Source organism: Apodemus sylvaticus, chromosome 2, assembly GCF_947179515.1.
Source record: "Apodemus sylvaticus chromosome 2, mApoSyl1.1, whole genome shotgun sequence".
NCBI lineage: Eukaryota > Metazoa > Chordata > Mammalia > Rodentia > Muridae > Apodemus > Apodemus sylvaticus.
In genome coordinates this window covers 29,891,438-29,918,870 of record NC_067473.1, presented here as the reverse complement: position 1 = coordinate 29,918,870, position 27,433 = coordinate 29,891,438, and the positions used below count along the sequence as shown (strand labels likewise).

Genomic DNA, 27,433 nt, shown 5'->3' with positions numbered 1-27,433 from the left:
ATAGGAGCATGAATGCAGACTCTTCAAAGAAACTTGATTTTGTCACAAACTCAATAAAGACTGCTATTTAACCAATGACATAATATATTCTTCATTTACATTTCAAATGTTATACCCTTTCCCAGTCCCCCACCCCGAAAACCCCCAACCCATCCTCCCTCCCCCTACCTCCAAGAAGATGCCCCTCCGCCCAACCCACTCCTACCTACTCCCCCTTGACTTCCTTACGCTGGGGCATCTATTGAGCCTTCATAGGACCAGGGACCTCTCCTCCCACTGATGCCTGATAAGGCATTCTTCTGCCACAATTGTGGCTAGAACCATGTGTACCCTTGGTTGATGGCTTAGTCCCTGCGAGCCCTAGGGGGGTCTAGTTGGCCGACATCATTGCTCTTTCCATGGGCTGTAAACCCCTTCAGCTTCTCCAGTAGGAGGAACATTTTTAGAAAGAAAGATGGACATTCTAATCTATTGAAGATCTAGGTTAACACAAAACACCTTGAAGAAAAGAAGAGCACACACAGGCATTCATTCAGGTTCATGTTGATGGTTCTCGGACTTGCATGCTTTCAAAAAAATGGGTCTAAGAGTAAAGTAGCAACAAAAGTCTGTCATTCAATGACCATTGGTAGAGCAGGACAGGGAGATAGAGGGGATCAAACGAATCAGGCACCGATCAAGTTCACAGGTGAGTGGAAGTCGTGTCTCAAGTGTAACTCTCAAGGATAGGTCACCCATGTGTGCAGACCAAGCAGTGCAGCTTGGTCTGGCAAAGAGGTAACAGGCACCCGGATTTAAATCCTCATGGAAGGTCCTAAGCAGGAAGGGAGCTGGTGACTGAACATCGATGCTTTCCTGCCTTGGACTTGAGCTTAGTTTGAGCCAATGAACTAGGGGACAGGAGAGAAAGTTATTTAGATCTGCCGCCAATTCCACAACATTCCTTTCCAGAATTTTCCACAGAACTGGTGAGCTTCCAATAGTAAACACAGTGGTTTGGTTGCCCTGGATTTATGGGAAGGCTGGTTACTCCATGTTGGAGTTTTTATTGATTAATTATATTTGTTTTTCCACTACAAAATTCCATTTATTCTTTACAAAGCTCTATAAGAATAAAATAAATGTCCAATATGTATTCTCTGAAGTTGATAAAGGCATATTTTCTTCCAATGAGCAAATTGTACTTTTTGTATTTTATATTTTATATTATACATAGCATTGGCAAACTAAAATGAATTGAATAGGGGATGGAGTCAAAGCAATATCTTGTTTTGAAAAAAGAATAATCACTAAAAATTAGTATTAAGCACTAAATAAACAAAAGGTTATATATATATGTATATATATATATCCCCTTAGAAATATCAGGATTTGTGTAGATTATGAGCTATAGAAGCTTCTTGGAACCAAGAAGGATGAAGAAACGAATCATCACACTGATAAAGCTAGAAAGAAATTCTAAGTTGATAAAAATGTTCAATTATAGATACAGTATTGAAGCAAGTGATCAGAAAACCATCTGAGAGTTCAGATGAGACAAACTGCAGGGAACCAGAAGATGAGGTCATCCATAGAAAATCAACTTGCACAGTTGTGGAGCTTAGTCCCAGAGAACACATCTACAAAAACACTCTCACACCTAAGGCTCTGGGAACACTGCAGAAGATGGAGTGGGAAGATTTTAGGAGGCAGAGGATCAGGGAGTTTGCTGTGAAATTGTGTCTCATAGTAACATCAGAAGCTACACCCATGGAGTCTCATCAACAGGGCCAAGCCCAAAGGTGAGCTGAACAGGGACACTAATGGATGTGACAAATTGAATAGAGAAAAGCCCAGGAGGCCTCTACCCTAAACCAGGAACTAAAGGAGACTGAGCAATTCTGGGAGCCTCCTCAGGGAAGAGTACTCTAATGGGCTGTTCAGGGCCTAACAGTAAGCCTTGAATGCATACATACAGTCGACCATTACATGGATTCAACAGGTTATATTTATGCATGCAACAACAATTGATGAAAAAAAAAAAGAGGCCATGAATTTGAAGGAGGGTGGGGGAGGGGTGTATGGGAGGGTTAGAGGATGGACAGGGAAAACAGGTGAGGTCTCATGCATGGCACTGCAATTTATAAATCGAGTGACACCACAGGCACAATCCTCATAATTTATTTCACCAGGAAATGTATATGCGGTAAATTAGAGAGGTAGCCTATAGAAGGGCTCAGAAGGGAAGACTGTGTATGGATTCGGTACCTACCACCGACCGCTGAGGAACTATGAGTATGTGCACTGTTGACACATGTTAAAGCCCAAAGGTGAATGGGGTGCACTGTGGAGTGAGTGGAGCGCACAGGTAAGCCTGGTATGAGTGATCCGCCTGTCACTGTGCTCAGAGTACTGAGGGGAGGTGACATGTGCTGAGTAACCACTGCCACAACGCACGGCACTACCATAAGCTGTCAGTCACCCTTGCCGTCTTCAGCAGATAGTGCCCATTACATCACATGACATCATATCTTTCATGGTTGAGGTTTCCAGTTCATGGTGGGCTGGCCCTATTGTTTACTAGTGGGACCCCATCATGGTTGGGTTTACACAGGAATAAATTCAGTTGCCCTATACTCTAGGAAAGATAAAGGTTAAAGGAATGACTAGAGTCCCATAATTCCCCTTAGGGCCATACTTCAGATGGCTAAGGGTCTCCATCTTGGCTTTACCTGCCATTGATGCCATCCTGGGGACATATTTGATACATGGGCTTCAGAGGACATTTAAGATCAAACTGTAACACCCACAACATCACTTTGACACACAGTAAGCACAATCCTGAATTTAAGGTCAATGATGATAATAACTGTTGATACAGCTTTCAGTGTGTGCTTGGCCTTAGTTTAGAAGCCTCACCTACACTAGCCTGTTTAACCTTCACACACTGATGAAATAGTGATAGGTGAATAGCTACAGCACCGAGAGGTTAAATAATCACTGTAGACTCACCACTGGCAAGCCTAACAGCCCAGGCTTCCTCGCCTCCACACACTCTCATCCTGCTAGAGCTGCCTTCCTTGTTCCTCTCACCTCCCTCCAACTTCAGCTTGGATGACACAGGCTTTGAGATGCCCATGTAGGACCTCCCTTTCCATGTCTTCTGCCTGTGAGTTGAGAACGTCTCTTATAAACTGCAGTTTGGACGGGTGCAAGGCCCTACAACTCTCGAGCCCTAGTACAAAAAAGAGAGGCTTTCATCATGATCTTTAGAAAGAACGCTCCTGCCTATAACAGGGCTATAAGATCCCAGTGAGTGATTGTCCAGGAGCAAGCATCCTGGGCCCAGAGACGCTGGGAGCCTCCTATTCCCAGTACCAAATGAATGTTGCAGAGAGAGAACACTGGTGACTCAGAGCTTTAGGTCTGGTTTCAATTGGGAATTGCAACTCCATCATTGGCCTGGTAAGGAGTGTCCTGAGGATTTTTCATCTCCATATTATTATAGTCTTTTAAATATTTCCTAATTAGATTCTTAATGCCTAATACCAGTTTTCTGATTATAATACATGTAAATTATGGTTATGAATTTCATCACTTAATACCACTGTTAATAAAACATTTTAAGAGTATATCTTTAAGACACATCTTATGTAGAATCTAGGGTTTATTTGTACACATGTTAACTCAATGATTTAATGTTTACCAGGCTGGAGGTACTGAGAATAGAGAAAATCAAGAAGATACAAATTTCTCCGCAAGAACCCCATAGTCTCACAAAAGATATATAACTTCTGTAGTTTAGAGGACAAAAGTATTTTTAATTTTTGTATTATGTATATTTACCAATTGTAAAAATTATCACAATACATAATTACTCTTAATTCATCTGAAAAGAAATAACTATGATTTTTTGGTTGGTTTTGTTTTTCAAGACAGGGTTTCTCTGTATAGCTCTGGCTGTCTTGGAACTCACTCTGTTTACCAGGCTGGCCTCAGACTCAGAGATCTGCCTGCCTCTGCCTTCCAAGTGCTGGGATTAAAGGCATATACCACCACTGCCCAGCTTAACATTTGTTTCTTAATGAAAAGCTCCTTCCAATCTTTTATTTGAAACAATTCCAAACTATTATTGATTTCTAATAACCAAGAGGGAAGGCCATCAGTTACACTTTACATTTTAGCCCTAAGCAGAGGCTATACACATCAGGGAAGCCTTTCTGATTTTCACAGTAAGGACTTAGAAACGGATGACTATTTGTGCAAAATCATCATCTGTCAGTCACTTAGAACATCTCATCCTTAAAGTCACTGCTCTGTTAAAAGATAAGCAGCCAGAAATGCATTTCAATTACCAGGACAGAATATGCAATGTCAATATATACCTAGCGAGAGGCAGAGATTTCTATCAATCAAACATCCACCATGGAAACACCAGGCTTGGGTCCAGCACTGGCATCAAATACTAACATGGTAGTTAAGTCAGGCCATATCCTAGCTCAGTCAATATAAGAGAGTTAAATGTCAGATCTCAAAAAATCTAATGCAGAAAGAAGTTAGCAGATAGTGTCAATACCAGCAGAAGAAACATAAGCTCTTGGAAGTTCAAGGAAAGGAACCGACCTGGCAAATACATGAGTAGTATCAGGAAGCTAAATCCTTAAGAAACTGTACCAGGGCCAAAATAAATATTAACCTAATGTTTAATTGGAATCCACTGAAACTTTCCAAACTGGATGAAATGATAAAAAGTCTAAAGACTCATAACTGTCTAGCCACTAAGCTAAACTGCAGCACAGGGGGAAAAAGTTAGCCCAAACCTCAGCAAACAGAGAAGCAGAGTGGAATAATGAATGTTCTAATCCAGCCAAGAGAACATACTTTATTGAGCATCAACTGCAGCCTTATTTGATGGATGGGAAATGTAATGTGCTAAGGTACAGTACAAAGTAAGAGTTGGTACTCAGAACTTATTCAAGCAGTGCACGTTTTATTTTTAAAAGGGTCGTCAAGGATAGACTTAAATATAAAGCAGTTTACGCTACCTCGAGAGCCCCCTCACTCTCTGATGCTCACTGAAAGGCTGCTCGGAAGGACGAACCAACGCTACAACAACAAAGCCATCAAAGGAAATGAAAATGGCAAAATGAGACTTGGAACAGACAAGAGGGCAAAGTATTAATACTTTCAAGATTACTTTTTAAAATTGTGTTATTTTTATTTGGGTGATTTTCAGTAAAATTTTGGAAAATTTAATAAGTAATTTGAGAGATACTGCTAGTCTAAAAATATATATATATACTTGTTCTGCTTTAGGAGAGAGGTATGAGAGTGAATCTTGATCGTTAATTTCCAATGATCTGAGAAACACCAAGGAGATCAGAAAAACACATCCCTGGTTACATCAAAGAAGGACATTCTAGAGACAACTAGGTCACAAGAGCTCTGACTTAAGGAAAGGATTAATCCTTTGAAAGATCGATAATCTGATAGAGATCTTGTGAGGTGATGGAAGACAGAGGCGGGGTCTGGCTGGAAGAAGCAGGTCACTGGGTAGGTGTCGTGATGTGTAGTTTGCTCTGCCCCACCCCATATTCCTTCCCTTGCTTACCTTAGCATGAGATAAACAGATCTGCTCCCCATACACATGAATGAGCCTTTGAAACTGTGGGCAAAAATAAACCTTCCCTCCCTCCAATTGTTCATACTTGGTATTTTCTCACGGCAACCAATTCGAGGATAACAACTCCCCTGAGACCACCTCAAAAGAAGAGAATCATTTGGGGCAGTATACCCTTCCAAATAGATGAAGCAATCTATTAATTATAGCATAAAATGTAGCATCGAGTGGGACTTTCTTCTTGTAGTCTTGTAAATTTTAATACAGAAACCAGCTACCTTATTTAGCCGTAGCTGGTCCTCAAGTATGCACGGTTTGGGCAGCCTTCAGAATAAGAGATTGCTCTTATCTCTTGCAAAGAACTCTGGTCCTTTCCCTACCATTTCTCAGTTCTCATCATGATCAGCAGACAACTCAGTTCCTTCCAGTTCTCTCCACTCTACACACTTATTAGCTAGTCCTACCTGTAACAGCTTGTCCGGGCTCAGACAAGTCACCTTTCCCACCTTCTACCATGTACCTCTCTCCTACAACCCCTAATGTCATGTTTATCCATGTTTCAACCACACACTATTAATCCACATTTTTTATTATCCCTTCTCTTTGGACCCCAGTGTACTCAAGTATTTAAAACAGTATAATGTCTGCACTCTTTTCCCGTTAGGCTTTGACATCACACAAAACTGAATTTAGACATAGTTTCTCCAATTATTTGACAAATGTACCTGTTAAGTCATTTAGCCTCCTCATATCTGTTCTATAGCATGGGATACTATTAAGTCAGAGAGGTGGTGAAGATATAACCGACTGATAACATTTAAAACATTTACCACAATGCAGTATTATCTAAATAAATGTTGGCTACCCAATGCAAATTAACTGGTTTTGCATCACAGAAGTTCTCTATAATTAAATTATAATTAATTACCCCCACCATTTAGTAAACTGAAAGTTAGGATCAAGCACAACCATCTCTCCAGTCTCACTTCCCAACTGGACCCTTACTTTCTAGTCTTTGGCTAAAAAAAAAAGTCTGCTTTTGAGTTTGTTGACTCAGCTGCCTGGAACGCGGCCTGGCCCTCTGTTTATGAGGAAAACCACTCCAACAAAGTTTCTGCTTCACAGTGAAGTCTTCCCTGACAGCGGTTTAGTGATGAAACTCGGTGTGGTCAGGGTTGGGGCTGAGGATGGCTGTGTAATGTGTTTTAATCTTGACTCCCTTCAAGCTGTCCTCATTCTGCAGAGTCTGAACTTAAGCCCCGCCCCACTTCCTCCCTCTTTGTAGGTCTGCACCGGGCTTTTTTTTTTTTTTTTTTTTTTTTTTTTTGGTAGAAATTTCTATTACTATGTATCTCCTCAAAATCTGTTAACACAGTTCCCTTTTCCCCCCAGATGTTTCCAACATGTCTCCATCCCATCACTGTGGGTCTTTTGTTCTCCACAGTAAATGCTCCCCCCATCCACTGTGTCATCAGCCTTCCGGTAGGTAGCTCTCTATACATACTCAGTGGAATCCTAGAGCCAACATAAGACTTCCTTTCCTGTCTCGGCTAAAAGGCTGACCTTGGTCAGGCAGCAGCCGTTTGTTTCTGTGTGTGCTGTTTACAAACAGTGAGTGAAGGAGTGAAAAGCTTCTTCCTCGCTCCTTGGGACTGCTTCACAGTTCTTCTGCTCCAAGGAAAAGCCCAGCCGTGCACCTCTAGCACCTTTTGTGCTTTTGCTCTCTCCTCTACCCCGCTGAAGACTTGACCGCTATAGTCAGATCTAGGATGATTCCGAACCCCGCGGTGTCACAGCACCTTTGCCTTCTGTCCCTGTGTTCTTCATGTTTCCAGCGACCTCCACCTTCACTAGATTTCCACTGTGGGCGATGCATCCGTCATGACTTTTTAAACCTCACTTGGAGTTAGGCCAGTCATGAAATACTACATCTGCGCATCCTACTTCCCAACAGCAATCTCTTGCTATCGTATTTTCCCAGTTCCTTCCTTCCTACCCATTCTTTGATCCTCACTGTGATTCCAGTTCCTCGTTCCCTTTCCTCCTCCGATAAGTTTTTGTATTTCCTAGGCTTGTAAGCTTATAACACCAAATGCCTTCTTTCTTCTATCTCCAAGTCCCATGTTCCAGTTTACTTCCATCACATGCTAGCAAAACTCCAACCTGGAAACCTCTCCCTCCCATGTCTATGTCCAAACTTCTACAGCTGACATCTGTTGGTAAAACTCTGCTTCAAAGATAGACACATGAAAATACTGTTCTCTGACCACAAAGCGTCCACCACTGTGCCCAGAGCCGTTTGTGTTTTGTTTACACATTTTGTTTTACATTCATGAATCTATACTAGCTGAAATCTGTTCCCTCTAGCGTTTCTACTTCCATTCACCAGATAACTGAGTCTCCTACTCAGTTGAAGGCTAGTCTGTTATGGGGTGATTTTGAGGCCATCTTGGTCTATGAGAGACTCTATCTTGAAATTCAATAGTCAAAAGAAATAAAGAAAGATCCTTGGTGCTCCATTTGCATCTCACCTTGTATGCATTCCTTGATCTATTATAATTTGGGCTCTTTTCTCACATTCCAAAGAAATTGTGTTTTCCTTGTGCTCTGGCGGGTTCGGGGTTGGCAAATAGGAGGCATATCACAGTTCTGAGTATTCGTCAGTGTTGTTTGCTCCTAGGTTTTCTTTAAATGTGGTTAGAGAAGACTTCAAACATGGCGAATGTATATTGATAAATGGACTGACGCCAGTCACTCAGCTTCAGTGATTACCAACACACATGCAGTCTTATTTATCTGTATTCACAAGCTCACGCTTTCCCAAATGGCTTATTTTGAGCAAATCACTGGCAGCAGTATAGAAAATATATTTATATTTTCTATAAATATTCTGGTATGCATCCCTAGAAGGTAATGCCATTTAAAATTATTATAATATCATATTTAAACATTCATGAATGCCATTAAATAGTAGTCATATATCTCTGACAGCTTTCTAAACCTTTTAAACAAGCTGACAAGTGTTAAGTAAGATTTGTGAAAGATCTCTATTTTGAGATATCTGAAAAGTCTCAAGCTTGTTTTCTTTCTATTTTTTTAACATGTAGTTTCTATTTAATTTTTTGTTTTTGTTGTTTGTTTTACCTTTGCTGCAGATTTTTTATTCCATTTTGTTTAAATATATATTTTCTATTTAATTTGTTTTTTCTGTTTTTGTTGTTGTTTGTTTTAGCTTTGTGGTAGAAATCAAATGCCATGTCTGACACACACACACACACACACACACACACACACACACATACACACTCACACACCATTTAGTAGCCCTGTAGCACAAGACTTTTGGAAAAGATAGAATAAATGTATTGTTCTTTCTCTTACTCAGCAATTTTTGAAACAATGAGCTTACTTGTCTATTATTTTCCAAAGGTGATCCATACATATTTTTATGTTGGCTTATGTTCTTCAGTGCACCAGTCTTAAAACTATTACCCTTATTAGTAACAAACTCAGGATGAGTTCCAAGTCCTTTGGCAAAAAGCCTCGTAGTAATGGGCATAAAATAATGTGTGTATCCTGCTTCAGACTGAGAATGAGGCAGCCCTGCCGGGTCCCTGATTTACCAGGAGCCCTTGCACTTAGGGAGCAGAGTTGGAGTTCAGGGAGGTCTTTGCCATAGGATGGTCATAGTTACTAGAGTTTTCTTGAATCTAGAACAATGTTTTTTTCTAATTAAAAGATAATACGCACCCCAAATTCTTACAGATACTTCTAAGTCAGGAGACCTAGAGAACTGTTGCTTCACTCCACACCTCTGTAGCGCCTTTCCATTCACTGATTATATGACAGTTCTCAGTGACAGTAGCATAGATGTTTATTTTATCTGGACATACAGACCTAACAGTCAGAACAGTGGCAGCCAATGCCTACCAGTCATATGAGTTCTAGAACTGGTTTAAGGCTGTTTGTTTTTCTGGTATTTTTCCCCCTTGAAATATATAGCTTTAGGAATGTATCCCCAAGTGTTGGATGTTAAAGCCACTTCAAACCATGTCTCTCTCGGTATAGGGATTTTTGTCATCACTTTGAAGTACACTAAAGTGATTCAGATCATGTTCTTTAAGTTGTCTTACAAATAAAATTCTCTTATGAATCAATTTTTAAGTTGTCTTATTTTTTTAAATTAAGAAAATACTTTAATAACTTCTATATCAAATGTACCAAGCAGAGTATATTCAAAGAAATAGGATCATTATTTTTGTTAAGCACATAATGTGTGTTGGTCATTGAGAAAGAATGACAAATGCATTTCTTTCTGCACAGCTCTTCTAACTTAGTTATATTTTTTAGAGTTCAACTTATAATAGTGTGGAGTTATAATAGTGTGGAGAAGTCCTTTTTTTTTCTTTTTCTATTTTTCCTCTTACAGTGCCCTGTTAATGAAAGCTTCTGGTTTTTTCCAGTCTTTTGTCCTTTGGTTAATCTTTCAATGACTGCTACTCAGCAGACATCCTTTCATGGTTTGGTTTGTGTATCTTCATCATGGATACCCTAATATGAAAATGGCTTGTGAGGGTCTGCAGTATTTACAGATTTTCCCAAACAATTCACCATGATTTTGCACCATTTTGCATTCCCAACAAGTACAAGAATGGCTGGATGTTTTCAGATGTGAAATTGTTAGATTCTGCTCACCTGATATTTGAAAATAGATTTTTGAATGTAAATTTCATTGGAGTTTCCCCTTTACATGAGGCCGTGCATATTTTCAGACAATTGCGGACATCTCTGTCGTCCTCACATTATTATCTCCCTGAAGACCCATGAATACACCCACAGAACTGCTTCTCTTCCGTTCCTTGACTTGCTTTCATCTCCTTTCTCTGTTGCCACATCTCTTGACTACCTTTGAGATACTCCTCCACCAAGTCTCCATGCTTCCTTCCAGATCCTGTGACTACAACTATCACTGTTCTTCTGACTACTACAATCAATGCAACTGCAGCTCAAGCCTTTCTCCGTCTTCTCTGTGTCACAGCAAATGGCCTACTCAAAGCCCTCCACTGAACTTCCCAGGAACCTTACGCCCAGCTTGTCTAAAGCTGTCCCCTAACCCGTCCTTCCTTGGGCATGTTTCACTCCATGCAGTGAAGGCTAGCACGTGCCACTAGTTTCTTTGTGGACGACATGTCTGTGTGGATGTGTGCATGTCTGTGTGCAAGTGTGCTTACCCTTGCGTGTGCTTCTGTGAAGGCAGGAGGTTTGTCCTGGGTGTCTTCCATTTTGTCATTTTCTACCTTACTATTTTGGCAGAGGGTCTCCTGTTGAACCCAGAGCTTCTCCTTTTGGCAAGATCGGCATCTCCCCAGATTCCCTAGGTGTTGCTGACTCTGTCTCACAGTTCTTCCAGTCAAAGCACTAATCAGCCCCTCTGTGGCTTCCATCTCTTTTGTATTTCTGTCTGTAGTCATCGTTCCTTCTGTCCCAAACTTTCCACCTGTATATTACTCTTTATTCTCTAGACCAATGTATCTTTTCTGCTGTCATAGTACAAATGGCATTTAAATCCATAAAGTAACTTATATCTCAGTATACCAGTAGAGGAACCCCGAAAAGCTCAAGAGATCAGAAAAGATAAAAGATACACAATCAAATATCAAGACCAACCATATAAACATTTCTGCCATAGCTGTGAATGTGTATAAGTAAACGTTACAGATCCTAGAAAGATTAACGGCAAGATTCGAGTGGGTTTACATTAGTAGAATTAGTAAAGAAGAATGTTGGATTCATCATTATTTGAATAATATATATAATACAATTAACCCATTTTCAAGTATAATTCAAATATTTATAGTAAGTATGGAGTGTGAAAAGTCCCCGGCAGATGGAGATCCCCAATAGGCTGTCTGCATTTCAATGCCAGGTAACAGCTGTACTCTGCAACTCTCCCAGAAGGGAAAGATCCTCTCTCCCTGTGTACCGTGAAGCAAGTTATATCAAGGCATCCTTACCTTTGTGGTCCACAGTTTGACAGTCCAGTCAAACGATGACGTGACAAACAGATGAGAAAAGTCGATGGGACCCACTGCCATGTGGCAGTTAATGCCTGTCACTGGACCCTGGTGACCTTCAAAGACTTCGCCAATGCCTGCTTTGCTGCAGAGAGCAAACATGTAGAATTTCAGTGTAAAGCAATAATTGATTACAAACAATAGCCTTCATTTCTGCATGTGTTAAAGCAACCATACATTATCAGGAATGAAACCGGTTTTACAGCGATTTTGAGAGGAAGACACTGATGCTTAAGAAATCTTGAGAATTTAATTACATAATTTGTATCATTTATCTATTTCCTGTGGTCTTACAGATTTTGTCATTGTTGGAAAGCTTTTATAGTAAAACAAATGCGCTTGAAATCTCAGAAGTTTTCTTAGTTACAGTGCAACAAGTCTTGAGATACTTAGGCTCTCTAGGAAGTTCATTGGCTTTACAGCTCAGTGTTTCTTTGAAAGAGTAGTTGTTTTTTCCTTCTAGGAAATTTCTGAAGTTGAGTTGACATGTCTAAAATACGTGACATCTTATGAAAATCTTTGCTACCTCAAAATAATTTATGTGCTACCAATATGATTTGAAAAAAATGATATCTTCATTTCATTAGAACTGAAAAGAGATTAGAGATTCATTTTGTGAATTCCATAAGGGAATATATTTTACTTTTTTTTTTTTTGCTGCTAAGCATCTAGTATACAATAAAAACTCTAGAAATATTGGTTGAACTTTATAACAAAAAAGAAAGGCAAACTTATGCTCCTTAAAAAAGCATATTTCAACAAAAAGCATACTTCAGAGTAGGGATGTACATTTTAAAAGTCATTCTTAGACTTGGATGATTGAACCAAGACAAGATCCTTGCCAGTCTTTTAAAAACTATATAATAGTCTGCACGCAGTCGTACACAATTAGAAAACTCTTAGAACATATACCAACAATATCATATTTTTAAAATCCATATGCATGAGGTTATAAGTGTGACAAACATATAGAGACTGTGGAATCTCAATATTATGTGACTAATAGCAAAATTGAATTCAGTTATTAAAACATTTGGGCCCAGGGGCACCCATCAATGTCAGTGTGCTGAGTAAAATTTGAGGCAAACCCTGTTGAGTATGTGCCCTATAACAAGCACTCAATGATTATGCCCAGGAAAATGGCTAACAGTGCTTCCAACACATGATCAGCAAAATGTGCTCTGATGAACAAGTAGTTGATCTTTGAAGTGGCTCCTGGTGAGATCCACTTTTTTTTTTTTTTTTTTTTTTTTTTTTTAGCAGCATCCCAAAAGGATTTTTATAGGGTGCAAAGTGAAGACCTTGTTGAATTTGTAGAAGTGGATTTACATCTTCCTTGGGTTAAAAAGTAGAAATCCACCAGCTCTTTCTTGTAACACTTAATCACCCATTTAACACTATGACAGAGACAGTGCTTGCTGCTTAACCACCTCACCAAGATTTGAATCCTGTATTTCATTTGGATGGATCAATGTCAAAAGCAAAGCTAAACTTTTAGTAAGAACCATTTGTGATGTGAATCATAGACAGCATTCTTTTGCACAACAATGTTTGCAAGCTGGTCCTGCTTGCAATAGCCACAAAATAAAAATACCCATCATTTAGAAAGTGATTCGCTTAAAAAGTGGGGAAAAAAACAGAGTTTACACTCCAGCTTTTAAACACCCAGAGTGTACAAACCCAGGGTGTAACTGGATTGGGTCAGCCTAATGTCTGTCTTGTTGATGTGCATAGAGATGGAACTGTGGCTCACTCACTGGGCTCTGTGTGTCACATAATAGCATTTTATTAGTCTTGCATGTATGTATGTACTTGTTGGAAACACTACTGTCAGTTTCCCAATGACAAGAACCAGATTTAAATGCTCCCTGTGTACTTAGACTATCCAGCCATGCTCTCTGTAGAGAGGAGGAGCACAGTGAATGTTTGAACAACTGAATCACTTGATCAGATCTTTTTGTTTGGTGTGTGGCCTTAGTCAAGACTTATTATTGTAGAGATGTTGGACATAAACCTGTATGCAGTGCCTTCTGAGGTCATCTTTAAATCATCTAAGCAGGGCAAACACAGCTTGTTTGGAAACAAAACCAATGGAAACATCACAGCTTGTGTGCTTGGAGTGTAAAAATTCATGTGGCTGAGCTTAAGCCTAAATAGCCTGGGATGGGAGTGAGAGATTCAACTGGCCAAGAACTATAAAAGTGAAAGAGAAATTAAGCATCCCTGTGGACACCGGGATCTTTTCAAAAGATGTGAGGCCACCTGTTAAGTCTAAATGGCTGGAATCCACCTCAGTGTTATGGCTGTTTTCAAAGAAACCTGACAATCTCTTCTGGGAACTGCACAGCGCTGTGTATATTTCATACCATTTCAATCCTTCTGACTTGGTGGGAGGACCTTAAGGGACTTCTTTCATTATTTAGATATTGTCATTTCTTTATTTCTTATTTATATTGTCACTCCTTTGCCTAGTGCCAGGTACTGGGGCAGGATATAAGAGAAGAGATGGGAATCATTTCGGGATAGAAATGTGGTAGATGAATGACTGATTGGAAGACAATGTGAGAGATGCTACTGCAGATGTGTGTAGAAGAATATGTAGACTAACCACCCTGACTGACAACGCTCTTCGCCTGTTCATCCTACTTTACTTGTCTTTGTGATGCTTTTAATCTTAAGCGACCCTTGACTTTTATATCAGTCTTTACTCTCAACAAGAACATTAGCTCTTGAGCACGCTGCACTGTACTGTATTCTCATGATGGTTTCTGATACAGATCGAGTTCTTAGCAAACACTCCTTAAATGAATGAACTGATGGAACAAGGTGAAATCCTAAAAGCTCTGATGGAAGAAAGACTTCAGTGTGGAACCATGCCTCTGTTGGATGTTTAAAGCCGAGGACTTAGGCAAAGAAGTCAGAAATGCTAGACCAAGCAGAGAACAAAGCGGCAGAGTCATGAAGGCATATAGGGACAGGCGATACTGCGTGGTTATTAATCTCTGCAGGACACATGGTTGGAACTTGATGGCATGTGCAAAAGGCGAGTCTATCAAGGGAGATGGAGTGTGATAGGCTCTGTGAAGAAGTCAAACATTGTTTTTCAAGGTGCTGTGAAGTGCGCAAAGGTTTGTAAGTCACCAGGGACCTAGACAGATATGTACTTTAAGCTAATAAGGTCTTGAGGTTGTACATTGCCTTTTTCTCTTTTCAGAAATGACTATTTTACAAAGCAAGGTGGTTATAATCTAGATGGCAAGATTTTGGAAAATGAGGACCATGTCATCATAAAGGAAACAGAAAGATCACCTTCCATGACGACAAGCCGTGTAGACAGTGCCTTCCTCGCTGCCGACCACGAAGTTGTTGACATCTCCCGTCGGGAAAGCCATCCCTGTCACTGCCACAGGCTTGGACTTATTGTACACCAGCTCCATGCTCTCCTACCAAAAACATGGTGTGGTTACATTTCCATCTGTCAACTCCTCGCAGTGCCAAACACAGCATGGAAAAATCGTTTGGCTAAATGGTCTGTTTGCCTTTCACACGGTGCGACAGAAGACCCCCACTGTGCTAGAAGCCAGACTCAGCTGCCCCTGACGCCCTGGCCACTCTGTCTCTCTGGTTTCAGGCCGGCTGGATTTCATCAGCACATGCCGCTGCTTCCCAAGGCAGGCAGAGATGACAGGTGAGAATTTTGAAACTAATGGTGCAGAAACTAAAGATAATACTGTAATGATCACGCTTGTCAGCTCCAGGCTTTAATAAAACACACAATACCCTTGTATTTACAAACATTTTCAAAATCAATTGTTGGTGAGAATACACGTGTATTTAATATCAGATGTACTAAACACATTTGTCACGGAGGGACTGTGGGTCCCGCAGGCACTGAGACCAGGAGGTTTTCACTCAGGTCCTAAAAAAGCAGACTTCAACTGGAAGAGGAAGAGCCCATGAAGGGTGGTTGTTGGGTGTACAGGCTCTAAGTCCTTAACACATCAGGCAAGTCTCTTTTATATGATAAAATGTTTTGTTAAATGGAGAGTTCGAGAACATGTCAAAAGACTTACACACTGCTGGAGGATGAAGGGATAAATGACTCAGTGGTTAAGACTACTGGCTGTTCTTCCAGAGGACCAGGGTTCCATTCCCTGCTCCCAAGTAAGGCAGCTCACAACTACCTTTAACTCCCACTCAGAAGGATCTGATGCTTTTGGCTTCCATGCAAACCTTTGCACACATGACATACAGTCACACAGACACACGTGAGTTAAAATTAAGTGTCTAGAAATTATATTATGCTCAATTAAGTTTAATGACAATAAAGGATAAGTATCCACCATGATCCTGATTATTCCTGTCTGTTTACACAAAATGGCCTATTTTGTGTGTCTGAAGCTTGGCATAAACTGTTCCTGGAGTTCTACAGGAACTCAGATTTTCCTGTGCAAGTCGACCAAGCTGTTCTGGCCAGAGTCCTTGACTAGGAAATGCTCGCTGACAGGGTACAGTCTCATGGACCCTGAGGCCCCACGGGATACTGATCATTCATGGCGTCCCTACATTGAGAGCATTGTAGCATGCAGATTAAAGGGAGAGATGCCTTGACAGTAACACAGAAAACAGGAACATCTGATGTTTGCCCTGTCTCTAAAGTTAGCAGCAAGGAAGGAACTGTGTGTTCACACTCACTGGGTGAAGGTGGGCCTGGTGAAGGGGGAAGGGCAGGCCATTGTGTGATGCCTCACTTGTCTCTGCTGTCCTTGGAGACAAGGCCATGAAATACCCTGTCTCCACACACAGGCAGGCGTCTGTGGGCATGCTAGCACTAATAAAAATGGGCTCCGAGCTCCCACACCACTGCCTTAACCCAAACAAACACATGTTTAATCAGCAAAATGGGCAATTAAAACTTCCCAAATAGAGGGTTTTCTCCGATATCTGTTTATAATCTCTATGCTTTTAAAAGAAAACAACACATTGCTGAGATTTTAAAAGCAAAACCATAAACTATCTGCACACAACTCCAGGCCTGCATAAAGATAGGCAAAACCAGGAACCTGAATTGTGAGAGCCTTGTATTAGCACTCTCTCTGTGCCCCTAAAGTTATGTGACGAACTTAGCTTTAACATTCTCTACATCTATAGAGACTTCAAGGAGGTTCTTTACAACTTCCATATGTTCTTATCTATCTGGAAACTAGTGCTCTTCAGAAATCAAATGGAGACATTTTAGAGCTGTCATTCCAGAGGACGGGACAGCAATGGTAAGACTCAGAATTATCTTCGGGAAATTTTCTATGATTTTCTTCACATATCTGCCAAACACTAGCCCAGTGAACTCTTCGTGGTTTTAAGTTGGGGGAGAATGCTGCACTTTTTTCACAGAAAGACATGTGCATAGTGTGAGCATGTCAGCATTCACGTCTGCACACATGTGCATGTCACACGTGCATGCTCTGAAGGTGACACTCAGCTCAGACGCCTGCGTCCAGCCTTCCTCCCCATTCCAGTCCTTTGTTTTGCTTCCATTGCTGAGAGCAGTAGTGTTCTGGAGACACTGGCACTGGTTCATTTTCAACTTCTCACTTATTGAGCAAGGAATGTCAGGAGCCATGCTCGCAAGCATTCCAGAGAGGAAAACAGGCGGTCGTCTAGGGTACAGAAACAAGCAACAGATTGGGTTTCTGGTTTGCTGGAATACTTTTCCTTCAAGGCGAGTCCCCAGGAAGGGCTGCTCAGCTGAACTCCCACCTCATTCACATGGCTTCCCAATGCTGTAGGGTGAGTACAATTCTCACTCCAGGCAAATTCTCTAATCCCTGTGCTTTAAAATGGATTATTCCATTTCATTTGAAACTAACCTAAGGATTAACAGATTGCAATAATGACATAATTTGTGGTAGAGGAAATAGGTTTTGGCTTCAAGGACTGACTGCTGAAACCAGGCCTTTGGGGCCTTTAGGAGATGAGTTCTTGAGCAGGCAGTCTTTGAGCCAGAATATTTCAATGTTTAGTTTAAGATAGACACACCTGTGGCGTTGAGAGCATGTCCAGGCTCCATGAACACATTTTGCCATCGGTAGAGACAGTGATCAGGTTGTGAGCATTCTGGGTCCCAACGACATTGACACAATACACAGGATGCTGTAAAAACATCAACACAGAGGATCAGGTGTCACAGCAAGGGAAAGTGATTGCATCTGAGAGTCAAGCACATTGCCTGAAAACAGGCCTACCAAGTGACAATATCTGGCTTCCAGTCATTTGCCATTTGTGAGCTGAATTTCTGGAAAAGTCCTATAGCAACTACTAGTAGTGCAAATATGTACAGAGCTTCACCACTAAGTTATACAATTCAATAGAACTGAAGGGAATGAGAACAGATGAGCGTTAGTGGGGCAGGAACAAGGACGGAGAGAACTCTGGGTTCCATGATTGTCTCTACTACACAGCATAGCTTCTAAACTTAATAAGAGTATGAAAAGAGACAGTCTTCAAGAAGGCACAGGACAGTCTTGGAAGGACGATGTGTTACTAAATATGAAGTACAATGTATTCTAGTGAGGGCTAAACTTTTGGTAGTATTGTCTTTAAAAAGCAGTTAATACACACTAGTTAAATTTGAGGAGGTATACTGGTGGTAGACTTAGTGTCATAATATCTTTAGTAGATGGAATAGGGATTCTCTTTCATTTTCTTGTCTCCCTCCTTCCTTCCCTCCTTCCTTCCTTCCTTCCTTCCTTCCTTCCTTCCTTCCTTCCTTCCTTCCTTCCTTCCTTCCTTTCTTTCTTTCTTTCTTTCTTTCTTTCTTTCTTTCTTTCTTTCTTTCTTTCTTTCTTTCTTTCTTTCTTTCTTTTGTTTTCATTTTCGTTTTCTAAGACAGGTTTCTCCATGTAGTCCTGGCTGTTCTACATCTCTCTCTGTAGACCAGGCTGGTCTGAACTCACAGATATACCTGCCTCTGCCTCCTGAGTTCTGATATTAAAGGCCTGGGCCACCACCGATTTCAAAATCTAAGATGAGATTTATTTTTCAGAATACCAGTTAGTGATGTGTGGCGGTTTAAATTAGGTCTCAGCTTTGACAAAGGGCATTTACGTATCCTAGGAACTAAGTAAGATGCACTAGCCATCTGTCAGAACCCTAGAAGCTGATCCTGTTCTGTAGAATTCTACACAGTAGGATAAAACATCTGCAGCTGTTCACTAAACACAAAATGGAAGGTTAGCATAAGCAGAATCTCACAGCAATTGGGCTTAGATTTCAGGCATCTCAGCCACGAGCGGCCTAACCACAGTTTACTTGATGCTTCTCCATAGAAACAGCTGACAGTTTAAACCGTCCTCTCGACGACTTAGTGTCCATAATACCTAGCCACAACTACAATGAAACAACCTTCAATAGTCGGAAACTGGGATTACAGAAAGATGGTTCTGAGACTATTATTATCATATAAACTCCTGGTCAGAAAGAGCAGCAATAATCATTGAGTATAGTTGCTTGACTGCTTGTTCCTAGAACTTGTCCAAACTGGTCTGCAACACCTTTCTTAAAGGGCAGCCAGTGTTAGCAGGAACTGAAAGAAAGATTCCCCCTCCAGGAGCAGGGGAGCTGCTCTCAGTGCATTTGAGTCCAAACAACACAACTGTGTGAACCTTTTATTACTGTTTTCCATCCTCCACTTTTAACTCCTTTCTTTAAGCTAGCCACTAGGAATTCCTTCCATTCTTTCTTAGCTACCTAGTTCTCAACATTTTTTCTGTTTCAAACAAATTTCTGTCTTTTATCAAAGTTCCCTAAGGGTAACATTCTGAGAATGATACAGGGCCATCTACCAACAATTGATTGTGCAGTGTAGAAATCTATGGAGCACAAATCTCATTTTTAATATATTGAAACAAAAGCCATAATAATGTATCACAAGAGTAGACATTTTTTTTAAACTGTTCAATCCTCTTCTACCTATGTTGATGAACAGGTCATAAGTCCCTATGTCTTTCTCATACCATGTTTCTATTGACTTCTTCCCATGTATAGACATTATGGGATCCACACAAGGGTAAGTACAACAGATATTTTAAACCAAGGTTATTTTAATCAAGTTTCTAAATAATAGAAGGACTAGTTAGGGTGAGACTGTAGCCAACATTCTTTCTCAGGTCTTTGGTATTTTGGATCTCAAAGCACTGGGTCATCAAACTTAACTTATGAGCTACAGAGCAGTCCAAGGGCAGTGCGGAGATTAAATGGTAAAATGAATGTATTAGTCTCACACAGAAATATCAGATTTAGTAAAACTGATGAATATGTGTGAATGAGTATTCAGAAAGTTGCTGTTTTGACTTATTGGGGATGATCTCAGAAAGTACTATACTGATGTAAAGTTTCCTTTGTCCCTTTGAGGAAAAAGCATGCTTCATGGATGTGAATTGAAGGATACCTGGAGTATTATTTAATTTTTTTTAACAGAAGGACTCAAATGGAACTTAATCACTGAGACCCAAACTGTAATCAGTTCAGAAGCCCAAAAAGATGCAAGAGGGAGAAGAGTTAGGTAGAGAGGATTCCTTGAGCCAAAGAAACACAAGTACACATCTTTATCCAACAGAAAGAAAATGGCACAATCTCTACTGACTGGAAAGAAATAAGCAAAGAAGACAACAGTATAGCTTATTTTTCTCCATAGAAATGCCAGATTGCTTTTTAATTAGTTTAGGAATAAATGTAGTGTGTGGCAGAAGGAGATTTTGTTTTAATTATGATTTCCTGTTGTCCCAAATACATATGTGTAGTGGGTGTGAACGGAATTAGCAAGTCATCTGCGGAGAGCTTTTTGTTTGTGTCTTTGTTCCTGGTACCAATCAGCCAGGCCGTGATGGAAGCTGAAAGACAAACATAAAACAAACTGTACACATTGAGCTACAGACAGATTAGACAAAACACAGCAAGCGAGAGAAGAAATTGGTTTGCGTTTTATTTCCTAACAAAAATAATGCCTCTCAGCTTGATCATAGCAGCCTTTACTCATGATGGTCACACTGTTCATTACCTAGAGAAGAAAGAGTGAGGCTTTGGAAGAACTCCTGAATTTGGAATTCCCCCAAAAGCTTTCTCCTAAATCTTGTAGCAGTTGGATTCATAATTTTTGAAAAATTGGAATCTTGGTCACAAATGCACCAGACATCCACAGAGAGCCAAGGAATAGATTTGGTGCTACTTGAGGAGACACCTGCACTGGGCTAGTCTTCTCCTGGGTCCCAATTTTCTGTTATTAGTTTAGAGAAATAGAGTAGGTAAGATCAATTTTCCAAGATTCCCAAGAACCATTTTACCTGCATGAGTCTTTGGCCCCGGTCAATCAAAATTAGAACTGACTTGGCATTTGTCATTTCCCATTTTCGAGCTTAACAAGAGCAGGAGAATTCCCCTCCGCCTTGTTTCAGCTAGGTGGCCATCCATCTGTTTTCTAAGCTGGAATGGTTTTGTGGCCAACAGATGAAACAATATAGCAACCGCATTAAGGAAATTGGAAACAATGCCGGGGCTGTATCCTTGGACATAATTTAGGCATTTCAGAGGAGGAACATCAGCTACCCTGAATGTCAAGGTAACAGCAATTGATGGAGACATGCCTGTCTCCTCGTCCCTCCAAACAATTGCTCTTCACACCTGTCATTCTCTTGAAGGAAATGACAGAGCAGTTGTCTTGTGAACACTATGCTGAACCTCTTCTACGAAATTATGGGTAATGGGTTTGAGATGTTGACTTTTAACCTTGGGGATTATACTGTCACTGTAGACTTCATGTTGAGAACACTACACATTCCCAAATTTAAAGTCATAGTACTCTTTCAGACTGCAAATGGAAGAGGCATGTTGGCACATGTCCCATGTACTGTCACTAGGCATGGTATTTGCTCTCTGCAGTCTATTTGGAAATATATGTTTGCATCTCAAAATACCAATGTGAAGAGATTCTTTAGGAAGATAGTTACAGGAACCCTAGTTAATGGATGACCTCTGGAACCATAGAAGAGCTTTCTATGTGCTCAAACTTAAACTTACAGAAAGCTAAGATTATTAATATGTTTCTCCAAAGTCAATGCCTCTTTTACTTGTTTATTTTTTTTTTTTGTTTGTGATTTGAGACAGGGCTTCTCTGTATAGCCCTGGCTGTCATGAAATTCATTGTGTAGACCAGGCTGTCCTTGAATTTAGATTTACCTGCCTTTGCCTCCAGAGAGCTGTGATTAAAGGCATTTACCACTACTGCCCAGCAAGTGCTTTTTTTTCCTTTTCTGTAGTTCTGGTTGACCAGGAGCTCTGGATAGAGAGCAATCTGTTTGTGACACCTAAGTATAAGCTAATGCTTTTTTAGCCCACTTTCAAAAACAAAAACAAAACAAAAAACAAAACAGGCTCTGCTTTGTAGAACTGACTGCCCTCAAACTGGCAATCCACCTGCCTTAGCCTCTAGAGTGCTGGGTTAGAGGCATGTGACCTCTACTACTAAGCCATAGTGTAGGCAGTTAGGAAGGATGCAGCCCCTATAAATTAGTTACTCCTGCCTTAGTCACACTGCTGTCCTGTGAGCTGCTTCTCCTCTCAGGGCGTGGGTAGCTTTCAGGGGTATGATAGAAGCTTAACTTACTGTGTGTGCAGCAGCTGACAAGGGGGTCCTCTGGACAGGGGTTCTTCGATGACTGCGATTGTCCCAGAGGACAATCTGGCCCGAATATGTGCCACCAACCACCAAATTAGGATGAAAACGGGCAAAGCAGACTGACATCACAGAAGACTGTGTTGGAGAAGGAAAAAAAAAACATAGTTAATGACCATTGAATTGTCTGTTTTCTTCCCAGACAGAAAATCCCTCATTAACGAAGTTCGGTCCCCCATAGAGGACACAAAGCAATGTTAATTTGAATTGTGAAATACATAGTAGGACACTTTATATACCAACACAGAAATTTTTAGAGGTCACCCACTGGCTTTCTTCCTTGAAACCTGAAATTTGAACTCTCGGCTATGTTGCTGAATAGGCATGAAACCTATCTTAAATACATCATTGTTCTGTGGTCTATGAATCTTGCACTATGGATGTTTCTTATCTCTTGAAAAAAATTATGACAGAAACAATATTAAATCCCCCAACTCAGGCCCTGACCAAAGCAGTTCTTTACTCAGAATGCAGCAGAGAGGCAAAACAATTCTAACTTCAAGAATTTTAAACTGAATTTTATTTATTTTATTTTATTGGCATACTGGAAACTTCTAGGAAGTATCCTGACCTCAGATGGACCCAACCTGCTCCTCCCAAACTTCCCTCACCTCCCATGGATATTCTCCGTGACCTTTCCCTGCCCACTTCAGACAAACGTTAATGTTACCCTTTGCCTATTTTAACAAGCAGTCAGAAATGGACTTGAATCCAACTTGACCATGCTCTGTCATAATGTCACAATGTGGCTTCTGAAATTCCACCAAAGATTGCTCGGCACTGCCGTTCATGTGAAACAAGTTAGTCGAGGCACTTAAAGGCAGACAAGTCCCACATCTGCTACGTTCCTCTGGATTCCTGAAAGCACTTTCCATATTGCATTTATAAGCTGAAGCAGTGTTTTCAATAAACACATTTCATTCCTTCAATTAAACTCAATGAACAGTTGCTGAGAACTTACTCAGTATAAAGAAGGCATTATACCAAGAATGATGTAAATAAAGGCACAGTGAAAGGCCTCAACAGATGTGTGCTCTGCTAACGGGAATGGAAGAAACACGGGTTCAGATGAGTGGAGCCACTGCTGGTGGAGGCGGTGCCTTCATATAAAGTAGGGAAAGGAGCCCCTGGCATGGGCACAACCATGAGGGCAGTCACATGCTTTGACAAATAAAGAGGAAGATAGAATTTGTTTATTTGTTGTATCTTGGATATGCCAGGATGGTGTAGAGTCTCTCTCTCTCTCTCTCTCTCTCTCTCTCTCTCTCTCTCTCTCTCTCTCTCTCTTCTCTCTCTCTCTCCCTCCCTCCCTCCCTCCCTCACTCCTTCCATCCCTCCCTCCCTCTCTCTACTTTTTTGTTCTTATTAAGAACTTGACAGTTTTATGTAAGGTGTGATGGTACAGGCTTTGAATCCCAGCACTTGGAAGGCAAAGACACCAGATCTCTATGAGTTCAAGGCCAGTCTAGTCTGCACAGTGAGTTCAGGCAACAAAATGAGACCTTGTCTCAAAATACAGAGAGAGAGAGGGGGGGGAAGAGGGAGGGAGAGTAGGGAGAGAGGGAGAGAGGGAGGGGCAGAGGAAAAGAAAGAGAAGGAAAGGAAGGAAGGAAAAGAAAGAAAAGAAAAGAGGAAGGGGAGAAAGAGGCAAAAAAAAAAAGAAAAGAAAGAACAAAACAAAAGGAAGGAAGGAAGGAAGGAAGGAAGGAAGGAAGGAAGGAAGGAAGGGAGGGAGGACACTTTCCCATCAGGAACAAGTCACAACTCTTTGCCTTGATCACTATTCTGTTTATCAATTATAACCTTCTGATGTTTGAGTACTCAATATCTGTGATTCTTCCACGGCCCCTTCCAGGCAGTTAGGTAGCGGGATGGTCAACAGTCTTCAGTTCGCCCTTTGATCGATCTCATTGCTCTCACGTGCATTTCTTTTCTCCTGTACCTACTTGATTTTCCAGGACAAGTTCAAGGTCTAACACACCCCTTCCATGAAGTCTATATAAGCACTGTGCTTTTTCCTTCATTGAACTAAATATAATCTTCCCTGGACCTTGAGGCACTTCACATAAATGTGCATGTGAGCATAAAACTGTCCAGTTCTTAATAAGAACAATAAAAAAAATAAAAACAGATCCGGGATCTGCCTAGGACTGTCTCGTCAGAAAGTGTGAGGTAGAAGAAAGAATGCCGACTATTTTTCAATGTCACATTTCCTGGTTTGAATGATTTTCAGTTCCAATTCCTTGAACATAGTTCGACAGAGAGCATGCCCATGTTCCAATCTGGTTTTCATAAAGTCCAAGAATAACTCTCAATAATGACGCTGAATTAAAGAAAAAGAACATAATGCTGGTCAGCTTCTTGTTTTACACATCCCACAGAAATGATTCTTAGTTTTCAATTGATGAAATGCTTATGTTCCTTGAGCTATGTTGGAAACTTAAAACAAACAAAAAAAGCTTCAGAGAGTCTTAAAATCATCCAGGTGGTATCACCAATTGAATTTACCAAAGCCCAAATCAATAGGGATAAAGGAATGCCATTCAATTGGAAAAACCCAGAATTCAACCACTTGATTGCTTCCGTGTTTCAGTTAAATCCCAGCAAATTTTGCTGCAAAGCTCACAGAGTTTCTTGCTGGAATGAACTGGAGAACGAGCAGTAAGAGGTATTTATGAGACCAACTGATAGAGCTAACAATTACTTGAATCCACTCCACAGGCTGGGACTAATACCTGCTTGTCCATTCATTCACTGGTTCCTACTTCATTCACTCATTCATTCATTCACTCACTCATTCACTGATCCATTCATTCATTCATGTATCCATCAATTAGCACCAACCAAAGTCTGCTGAACCATTTTATAACTTTCCAAGTATCATAGAGCCCCATCTTGGATCTGGGAGTTCTATTTTTTAACCTCAGTGAACAATCAAAACACAATTTTTATGATATCATCAAGAAGAATAAAAGCACACACATTCATATTCATCTGATATTTAGTAAATGACGAATAGTCATTTATATGTTAGTCAACTTTCTCTTATTTTATTCACATCATATCAATCATAACACATTTGCATTATGTGGTGATTTACATAAATGCGCGTTCTACATTCTATATCATCTTGTTTGTAGATATATCTACCTCATCACAGGCTTATGCATAAAAATTACCACAACATCTCCAAGGGTTGCCACAAGAGATATGATATTATCTTTCATATGGAAACACAACGGCAGTGTGATCTTCATGGTGCACATGTAGAGTTTAGTTAGAATTTGGTCGTTTCTTGAGCAGTTCTTAACTCCACCGATGTTTGACATGATGACGGCAAACATTTTCACGATTCGCTTAAAGAGTAAACCCTTTCACCTCAAAGCTTAGGCCACTTCAGGCTTCACCCACATTCCTGGCAGTGAGACTTCCTCTTCAGATTTGAGGAGTTTTGCATTGGCCAGCTTGGGGGGAAGGGACAGTTGTAAACATCTGCACCTCTCTCTTCCATGCAGATGCTGACTTAACTGCTGTTGCTGTTGCTGCTGGGATTGCCCTGGAATTTCCTAACTGCCAGTGGAAGGCACAAAAGGTGACATCACCTTCCTGCTCACAGATGTCAGGTAAAAAGCAGGAGTACGCATCTCAGCAAAGGTCCTTGACATGTCTAAAAAAAGAAGCAATTAAGAGCACTGGCTGTTCTTCTCAGGACCCAGGATCATTTCCCAGTACCCACAGGGCAGCTCACAACTGTCTGTATATAACTCCTGTCCCAGAGGATCTGACACCCTCACCCAGACAGACATGCCATCATCAGTCATCAGAACATATATATATATATATAAAGATCAAGGGTTATTTATTTATTTATTTTTAGCAACAAGTTTTCCCCCAAAACAATTATCTTGTAAAGCATTATTAATATTAATGTTACTTTAAAATTCACCACGTTCCTAGGTATTGAAACTGTGCATTAGCTTAGTCTTCTAACGTTGTAATAAGGCATTATTAAACAAAGACCAAGAAAATTGAAACCAAGAAAAATAAATCGGAATGAGGATGCTTTCTTTGTTTTTCAGTGCTCTATAGGAATATGCACGCGGTCCAATCCAACGGTTTATGGGTAATGTACCATGTACATTACATCCCAGAGATGAGATTATGTCCCTGGGATGTAGAGGCAGGAGAATGAGGAGTTTAAAAGCCAGCTCTCCTTCGTTAGAGCTGTTCACAAACAACCAAAGAAATCAAATGCATGTGTGTCTCAATATTCTTACATTTAAAGTTTTTTACTTATCATTTTTTATTCTTTAAAGAGTTAGGGCCTTTACTCTGAAAAAAAATAAGCATAGACTTCACCAATATTAATAAAGTAGCTCCTGAGAGAGAAGCCATGAAGTTGGTAAGAATTTTTGGACAATGTTAGCTGTTTCATCAAAGTAAATGGTTCTGACACTCCAGTTGAACTCTGTTTTTACAGAGCTCATGATTTCATTGATGTGGCCATGTTGTTGGTCAAACTAGAGGCCTAGAAATATGATAAGCCTATATGTTAAAAGCTTGATGTAAAACTGGTGACCCTGCATATATTCTACACAGAGCCGGTGTGGTGCGTGCCTCATTGGAAATCACTTCCCAGCAGGACACACACCACAGTTTGTTTACTTGAAGAACACAATTCCCCCCAATTCAGAACAGGGAACATTTCAGCACTGTGTGTGAGTAGCAAGCCACCCCCATTGACAAGTGTTAGTTTATTTCACTCGTACACACACCCAAGACTATTGAAGAAATGTTTTATTTTTTCCAGCCTTAGGCAGCTTGCCTGGTTATAGTTATCTCTCTGCAAATTAGCCCTTCTTATCACCCCTGTGGTCTCGAATCCCTAAAATGATGCTCCCACTAGAGAGGGTTACACATCCTCACCCTCTCTCTCAAAAGAACTGCTAGTTTTGCCCCTTTCACGGGGAATTCCGAGGGGGTGGAGTCTCCTCTTTGAGCATCTCCCTTCAGTCACAGCACACCACTGCTGCT

At 40.6% G+C, this 27,433-nt stretch overlaps 1 protein-coding gene across 3 annotated transcripts in view; it reads right to left on the bottom strand.

The window, feature by feature from the left end:
- Dync1i1 (dynein cytoplasmic 1 intermediate chain 1) overlaps positions 1-27,433 on the bottom strand; it is a 305,396-nt gene that overhangs the window by 39,929 nt on the left and 238,034 nt on the right. For all 3 annotated transcript variants that reach the window (XM_052173218.1, XM_052173220.1, XM_052173221.1), the window contains 4 exons: positions 22,331-22,477; positions 17,710-17,823; positions 14,983-15,116; positions 11,614-11,758 (listed from right to left, as the gene is read on the bottom strand). In XM_052173218.1, the coding sequence (XP_052029178.1) occupies positions 11,614-11,758; positions 14,983-15,116; positions 17,710-17,823; positions 22,331-22,477 (540 nt within the window). The remainder of the gene's footprint in view (positions 1-11,613; positions 11,759-14,982; positions 15,117-17,709; positions 17,824-22,330; positions 22,478-27,433) is intronic.